This window comes from Cibotium barometz, chromosome 18, assembly GCF_041138505.1.
Source record: "Cibotium barometz isolate CiBa-2024 chromosome 18, ASM4113850v1, whole genome shotgun sequence".
NCBI lineage: Eukaryota > Viridiplantae > Streptophyta > Polypodiopsida > Cyatheales > Cibotiaceae > Cibotium > Cibotium barometz.
In genome coordinates this window covers 20,302,602-20,311,285 of record NC_141063.1, presented here as the reverse complement: position 1 = coordinate 20,311,285, position 8,684 = coordinate 20,302,602, and the positions used below count along the sequence as shown (strand labels likewise).

The following is an 8,684-nucleotide window of genomic DNA, read 5'->3' as shown; positions in this document are numbered from 1 at the left end:
ACAGGTGCAATACATCACGATCAAAAATATGTTTAAGGCTACGCTTCTGTTTTTAAAAGTTCGGCGATTAATCTACTATTTTCTTAACCCGGACATGTTGGTTAGAACACACACACCCACCATCCAGCAAGTTACAAGGACGTCTTCACCCCCAACACGATTTGAACCGACGACCTTGGGGAATAACACAACCACTCTTATCCACTGAACTATTGCCGTGCCACCCATCCAAATATTCTCTTGCATTCCGAGACACACTTTTATATACAAGTAGTCCCATTGTGTAGCCTCTATTAATCTCCCTTTCATGAATTTTGAGGACAAAATCTAGGTTTGGGAGAGAGGTAATTGGTTACAGGCAATGATGATCATGATTGAAGAAGTCAAGCCAGTGACAATGTTTCGCTACCCCAGTCTCACAACCATCACTCTGTCTGTTCATCTCAGGCAAGGAGGTGCATCACAGATTTGGATCACTCCTTGGATGCCTCGAAACAAACAAACAAGAAAACTACTCGTGAACCATTCCGCACATTAACGAAAGGTCATATGTAGCCGATTGTGACCTAAAAACCATGATGGATTCTGACGATTTGGGTCACAATAGCATATTCCTCTTTTGAAATACAATCCCACCTCTTCTGTGTGTTTGCAATTAAGTGATTAGGCCATGTGATTAATGTTTAACGACACTACAAGCAGGTAACACTCTCAAGCTGCGTCCTCAGAAGTCACGCCATCATATCAATCACACGTGGTCCATTGATCCCTCATTGCACTTGTTTTTTCTGATGCGAAGGTACTGAATTACATACAACACTTGGGTTCGGACTCTGTACCTCCCCTTCTGAGAGGCAACAGCACAATTGTTGGACTAAAGCCCCGTTGCACTTGGGTGTGCTTCAGCACCGTCACATCATATGTAGTGCAAATCTTCGGCTCTGGTCTACTGACTTGGCCAAATCTTTTTACACAGGAATTCATTACAGCTTGGGTATAAGAGCTTGTCATGTACAAGGTTTTTAACCTAGTGATACTTTTTGACCTAGCTTGGGTGTAAGGCAACCAGCAACCATACGGAAACATATGACATAAATAAGCATATGCGTCAATTGAGGCACTTAAATCCCTACCATCAGCATACATCGCTCTGCACATATGGCACTTCCACACATACACCCCCAGCACGCATGCACATGAATGCCTCAATTTTCATCATGCATCATAAGTGTTGTATACCTGGTCAGAATAATACTTGCATCACATTACTAACATTGCCAAAAACAAGGCTTGTTCACACAATGATACAGTGCAGCTTCTTTGCTGCCACTTGAAGCATGTGCAACGGCAAAAGATTGGGATGGGGAAAAACTACCAAACAGCCCCACGTTTGGAATTCTTCAAGTAGCAACATCCAACAAAGGTTCACCAAGCTGAACCTCCCTCACAGATGCCTTTCTTTGCAGCTGGCCAGCCTTGGCTTTCCAACCCCCCTGTGCTTCTCGACAGCTGTCAATCCGGTACAGGAATCTCCTGCAAAAGACTTCCAAAGCTTACGGACTGTCCACAAAGAGAGAACATTAATTTGACCAGACATGGACCCGTCCATGTCGGTTCCCTGTGTAAATCTCATTCTTCTCTTCATCATAGAAGAGGGCAGTGATATCCTCTAAAGCTTCTCGTACAGTACTGCTCCCAATTGATGCGTTCTCTCTCTTTCTTGGGCTGATCCTCACATTCGAATCAGTCACACAAATTTTGGCCAGGCATTTACCAGTTAGAATGTTGCTGATATTGATTGACCCAACTGCAAGAAGCCAGCACTAAAAAAGGTCATTATAAATCAAGATGTTAAATCAAGATGTAGCTGACCTCTGACATTGTAAAGATTCCATGCATACGTGCCCTTCACCAAGATAATCCCATCAGAACATACCTCTATCTTCCTCCGTACATTCATGGGGATGAGATTTGCAATAAGATATAATCAAGTCCTGGTCACTGGTGATATATATGTTATTTGTATTACAGTCTGGATGCCATAGAAGATGGTCCTCAAACGACGTCACCAGCTCCCCGCGGAAGTTCCAAACCACCACCGTCCTGTTCCTGAACGTCAGAAACAGCTGATTCTCATACAGAAAGATGAAAGCTGACGGAGTCATAAACTCCGTCCTACTCACTTCTGTCAGCTGAGAATTTCTTACCTGCCCACATCCCCATAGAAAATATCAGTCAGCACCAGGTCAGGGATTCCCAATACAGCATTCAAACCCCCCACAGAAAAAAATGAAAGGACTCACATCAAGGATTTGGAGGTTTTCGTTCTCTTGTTTCACAAGCAGCTTTTCATTGAACTGCTCAATAAAATCAACCTTCTTATTTCTGTGAAGAAGATGCCTGAAATCTTTGAGCACAGTGCCATCCTCTATGGATAAGATTTTCAAAGGGACATGACCGGCAGTTCTTTCATAAATCAGTAGCATTATTCCTGGACTGAAAATGTCAGACAAAACCAAAGAAAAATCTCAGTAAGAGTCATTAAGGGTGGCTTTACAACACCCACCTGGCCAGCTTCTCATTCCATTGCTATGACAGATCTGAAGCCAATATAAAAAACAGTACATAGGAATGGAAAAAACTGGCACGCAATCATACCTTATCTTGATTTCCGAGACATGTTCATCTGGAATGGAATACAAAAGTGTGTAATTCTTCAGGTCAAACACTTTATAGATTCTGCAACCCATTTCCTTGTCAGTTTCCAACGAATTAAGAAAGTATGCTTTATAGGGAAGGCATCCTTAACTACTTCATAGGTCAAGGAGTAGAAAGTGATCATGCAAACACCCATTCGACATGATGGGCAACCGCCGGCATTTCCAAATGCGCATCGTGCAGAATGGGAGGACATAAAGCCACTCCATTCCATCATGATGGGGAGGTGCCACATCAGCCAGGTCTGCAAATCACTGTCGGGTACAACAGTCCTCTGATCAACGCAACAACCCTTCAAGAAGACTTGACCCAGATCCTTTGACCTGTTAGCTAAAATGGCACCATGACACGTAGTTATTGTTGCAGCCAAATGCTTACCCATCCTGGGCTGAGTATGTGAGAACCTTGCCATTCACATCATCAAACTCAACAAATCCAGGCCACTTTAGTGACTCTGATCCAAAGAGACCAAAGCCTGCATCTGGCTGTCCTCTGCGGATGTATCTGTAGTAAACACACCCACAAACCATGATAAGCCAACATCCATGCTAGCACGAACAGAGATTTGAATCTGAACAGAGAGAACATACTGTATGGGTGTTGTTCTGCATTTCAGAGTGCTGAAATTATCAGATGCATAGACTGAGACAGTAATAAGAGAGTCATTATTTTTGTTGTAGAATAGACTCCTAATGACTTCATCTGGGCTGATATTAAGGTAACAAATTTTCTTATTGGTCTCTGCAAAACCACCAGAAACATCAGATCAACCAACAGCTGCACACAGTAGCCTGTCAAATTTGGATAGGCATGCTGGGACCGACCACACACACAGCAGATTGATATTAAACCAGGTTCTACTTACCCCTGCTAAAGGCAGCACAGACTCCAGATTGAGCCAACGCCAAAACTATATCTCTGGCAGCAACAATTTCGATGATCTTTGACCGCCTCTTCAAGAAATTGAGCTGAAGAAACCAATTTCCTTTGGGGTCATATGTATCAAACTCTTGCTATAAAAACAACCACAAGGTACGGTTCTTGTTAGGGAAGAAGACAGAGATGAATATTTGACACACCACCAGTAATATAAATACCAGCTTACAAATACCAAGGTGAAGTTTCCTTTGAAAACCACCTCCTATGATTTAGCATAAGAAGCAATAGAAGCAGCAGCATGATCATACAGAAAGAGAATGAATTTGATTAGATCCGCCTTGGCAGCATCATACAGCATACAACACAGTTTCAAGCCCAAAACTCCACCAAATGAGTATTAGAGTTCTTCCAACAACACTTGCACCAGACTTACCACCCACATAGACATCAAGATGATCCATTGCACTTTGAAGAGGCCACATGGCCTTTTCTTTCTTTCTATCAATTGAGACTTTAATGCTTAGCCCATCACAACATGACTGGATAATGCCAGGGCCATCACATGGAATGCAGTTAAGGGCGATATGAATGGCCAGTCGTAAATGGAAGTGAAGACAAAAGGATCAATAGGCTTTGTCCACGGGTGCTCTGCATGACACTGTGATGGCATGTGGATGCACACACAAACTCATGTACCAATCACGATGATGAGCATAAAATCCCTTAAATGGAAACAAGAAACCTAGTCCAAAAAAAACACAAGGGGTTTCTAGTTCAGTGAAGACCATATTAGTTAGGCTGCTGAGGAAGGACCTGATGCTAACTCTTCTGCTCAGAATCTAGGATTTCTGATACTGTCCTAGGGTTTAGAAAAGGTTCATCTAGGGTTTAGAAGGGCCTGCCCACTACGGTTTCTGCTTCTGAGAAAGAAGCTGCCAATAAGGATTCCTGGTTCAAAGGAAAAGAGACGAGGAGTGTAGGGAAAGAACCTGCAGCTCGAAGTTGCGGAACTTCTCCTGGGCGTTAGTGCAGTTGAAGGCGCGGTTACCACTGGCGCTGATCTCGCGCTTGAGGAGCTTCTTGACGCAGTTAGATGAAGAATCGAAAGGGCACGCACGCTTCCCCGCCACGACGCGCCGGCTGCACGAAGGACGAGGGCTGCTGGGGATGTTCTTCTTGGTCTCCATTTGTACTTGGCAGACAAAAGGTTTCTCTGTATAGGGCAAAATCTCACGGTAGAAACCGTCTGAGAAAATGCCAATGGCGAGCTCTCTCTCTGCTTTATGATGAATAGGGCAAGATCGGGGCTCCTGTAAAGAGCTTGAAGAGGCGAGATGGGGACATGGGACAATGTGAAGAGAAGAAGCTCCTGCAGCAAACTGGCGATGGCGAGCAGTCCCTACTGAAAGGTACTTTCTGAGAAAAGGCGATGGCTATGGCTATGGCTATGGGTATAGCAATGGCGATAGCGGACTCTCCCGTAACAGAAGAAGTCCGGCACAACGGCAGCAGTGAAAAAGAAGAAACAGAAGACATGACGGGTCTCGTTTTTATTTATCAGATTTTGAAACGCCGATTACCTGACACGGACTTCAAATTGACCCTTACCTCAAATGCATTCTTCGCCTATACGCCCGCCGTTACTTCCCCGTCAAGCCGCCGTCAGGCAAAATGCAACCGTTGGAACTTGGACTTTTGAATTTCGTGAATGTCTGTGTAGTTATTGTTTTTTTTGTGAGTCGGGTTACGTGTAAATAGAAGACCATTTTAAATAATGTTCTCTCACTAAATAAATAGAAAAAACCCTTTTGCACAACCCATTCCTTCTTTTGACAAAAAATGGCTCAGTAAAGATTCTCTCGCCTACACACCCTCGTGACCTTCAGAGGAATTCACACAACATCAATTCTCAAACTAGCCCCCTTTGAACAATATGAGGAATACCCCATAACTACTAGGCCACAACAAAAAGCACTTTATGCTACCAGCTAGACACTGAAGCATAGACCTAGAGCCCCCCACAAAAAAGTACATACATTGAAGACCCTTCCCAAAACAAACAACAAGTAACCAATTACAAGAAACATCATCAGAACTCCCAAAATAACTGGTTTCCATGCCCAGCCTGTAAACAAGCATCCTCCAATGAGGAGCAAGCCACCCATATGGACTCCATAAAAGTATGATGTGACTAATAGACATTAGACTTCCTTGATATACCCATTTCTCACTTAGGGTTGTACCAAAGCTATACTTGAAGGTCTTTTACAGAGCTCCCCTACCATGTATCAAACAATATGAAGCTTAGCTAATAGGGGCGGATAACGAGTGAGAAATGCTTTTTCATTAATTTGTGTAAGAGACATAATACGAAAACCTTAGAAGCTCTATGGATATTATTAGGTTTTTTCAACCTTATTTAATGAAGGTTTTTATAACCGTCATCTCATATATGCGACGCTGCATGTCCTCTTCGTTCGTTGCGAACACTGCACTACCGCATGCTATCTGGATCCGTCTCCAAGAAGCGCTGAGGCCAAGAACTCCGAGTGTGTGCGATCTTGCATTACATCGTCAAGGTAGGGTATGATCACGCTAAATACACGTACATTCACAGTTCATATAATGTTTGCCAAGTAGAATAGTAAACCCCTCTAATGTCCATCCATTAATCAGCACCAAAAACTCTATGTTAGTTTTACATAGAACTTTAAGATGATTAGAGTCCACCCCTTGGGATTCATCCTAACTAAACCTTGGGGCATTCATGGTGATCCAAAGTCTCCTATAAAGACATGTAACAGAAGGGGGGGGGGCTTCCATGTAAAGGGGGGTAGGGAGAAAACCTTGTCCAGCAACCATTAACATAAAGTCATAGGTCTAGAAAAGAGAGCCTTGCTAGATAGTAATGTGAGAAGAATTTATTCACTTTAAGATGATTAGAGTCCACCCCTAACTAAACCTTGGGGCATTCATGGTGATCCAAAGTCTCCTATAAAGACATGTAACAAAAGGGGGGGCCCTTCCATGTAAAGGGGGGTAGGGAGAAAACCTTGTCCAGCAACCATTAACATAAAGTCATAGGTCTAGAAAAGAGAGCCTTGTTAGATAGTAATGTGAGAAGAATTTATTCACTAAAGAGGTCTCATAAGTGTTGAAATATCATCATACTCATGTGACCATATAAATTTCAATGAGAGAGAACATAAAGATGTGAAACACCACAAAGCAAGAATCACACTTATCTGAGTGTCTGCCAAGCTCCATAACTCAACATAAGCATAACCTAGTGTGAGACTATGTATTTTATGCCATGGGCACTTTTGTCCCACCGGTTTTTTCTCCATGGCTATCCAAGTGTGAACGGATACCTTAGATCCTGCAAATGCACTAGGTATCATAAACCAAAGTGCCCTCCATGGCGTCAGTGCATCTAGCCTTCCAAATGTGCCGCGTTGTGATCCTAGCAATTATCTCACATGAAGTGGTACGTAGCCTAACTTTGGCATGTCTTGAAGAAGACACCGTCGAACCACTCCCTAGGCAACCTGCATGATCATATTTGTTTCATTCCCTTCAAACATAATTTGCAGGCCCGACTGTGTCAGCCAAACAATAGCACCAAAACAAATGTAGGCGTCTCTCCTCATCCTTCCAAAAAGGTGTGCTATTGTCGTCCAAATCCTTTGTGCCTCCCTACACTCCCATAAGCAATGGTAAACTGTCTTTGAAGCTCCTGCACATCTAGGACAGGCTAGGCTAGCACCAATGACTGATCTCCATTGGTTGGTGGCAAGTCCACCATGTAGAGAAATCCAAATAAAAGAGGAAATATTTGTTTCCCTGTATGAGTGTCATAACCTCTGCCAAAAAGCTCCATGAATGTCAAGAATGATCCCGTAAACCTCCCAATGCAGTCTAGAAGTAGGGACTCTCTGAATTTGTCCCAAACCAAGTGTTTGGCATTCCGCACAGTGTAACTAGGGTGTGCTTTTCTCCCTCCACTCCCACTCACTAGGGTCCCAGTGCAAGTATCTAATAGGACACCCATCATATAACTAGAGGCTCCAAGAGTCCGTTCTCACCAGACGGACCACTAGACCCTCAATGATATCCTGCTCAACACTTCCCTCCAAGAGCCATCTATCCTAAATGGAGTAGAAGACTGGTACATCATCCTCACCCAAAGTGGGGAGGCACATGAATAGGTACCCCTGCTCCTAAGAATACCCCAAACCATAACTGATGAGGACCTTCCACAAAGTTCCCTATGATCTAGTGGTTAGGTATGGCTACATTCACCTACATAATCCTCTGACTAATCCCTCTCAAGTGCTACGTACGAAGCATTATTTCATCCTCCGTGAGACTCATGAGCCTTTTCCAATCCAACACTGAGGGGAGAAGAGTCGCACGACAGCCCCTGGATATGCATGGCTACTCCAAGAGGTCTACCAAATTCATCCAAGATTAAGTCATTCCACATAATGGGCTACTTGTTAGCCTCCTCAACTGACCGTGGAGGAATATGAACCAAGAAACTCCTCATGCAATCCTAGGCTCATAGAAGAGATCTCACCAACAAGAGCAAAGAAGGAGGTTGGTGCTCTGCATGTGAGAAGATAAAACGTAGGCTATGTGATCCAAAACCTAATGGCCAAGATATGTGGTTTGAAAGCACTACCACAATTGATATCTTGTGCGATTCCAAACCTTTTACGCGCCGAACATTGATTTCACTTTCCCCTCTCACTGGAATCGATAAAGTAAACCCCACATCCAAACCCCAATGTGTCTGTGAAGAGTCACTAATCCAAAATCCTACTGATTTGTGCCAATTAATGAAGGTGCCTATTTTGCTAGACAAAACATATACAAAGCAATGTAGAAAGCACATAGGCAAGCCTCCGAAGCCTCCAAAAACATAGCACTATCATCTACTAACTTAGAGTCCAATAACTCCTGCTTTGTGCGAAGAGGCAGCCTAAGGCCCGAGACCCTTGGGGTAGCTCTAAGAAACCTGCTAATAGCCTCTGCTACTAAAAGGTAGAGTAGTGGACATAAGGGGCATCCCTGCCTCACCATGC

At 43.5% G+C, this 8,684-nt stretch overlaps 1 protein-coding gene across 2 annotated transcripts; it reads right to left on the bottom strand.

Annotated features, from left to right (window-relative positions):
* Positions 1–1,243: 1,243 nt before the first annotated feature.
* On the bottom strand, positions 1,244–5,118 carry LOC147629049 (uncharacterized). Of its 2 annotated transcripts, none has more exons than XM_086812265.1 (8): positions 4,587–5,118; positions 3,584–3,731; positions 3,309–3,459; positions 3,097–3,222; positions 2,659–2,739; positions 2,304–2,496; positions 1,937–2,207; positions 1,244–1,807 (listed from the first exon to the last, which is right to left on the bottom strand). In XM_086812265.1, exons 1-8 carry the CDS (start codon positions 4,782–4,784, stop codon positions 1,581–1,583), a joined length of 1,395 nt encoding a protein of 464 aa, XP_086668391.1. In that variant the 5' UTR covers positions 4,785–5,118; the 3' UTR covers positions 1,244–1,580. The 2 variants fall into 2 exon arrangements, with proteins under 2 accessions (XP_086668391.1, XP_086668392.1); XM_086812266.1 differs by having other exon boundaries at positions 3,584–3,686; positions 4,587–4,932.
* Between the last annotated feature and the right edge of the window lie 3,566 nt (positions 5,119–8,684).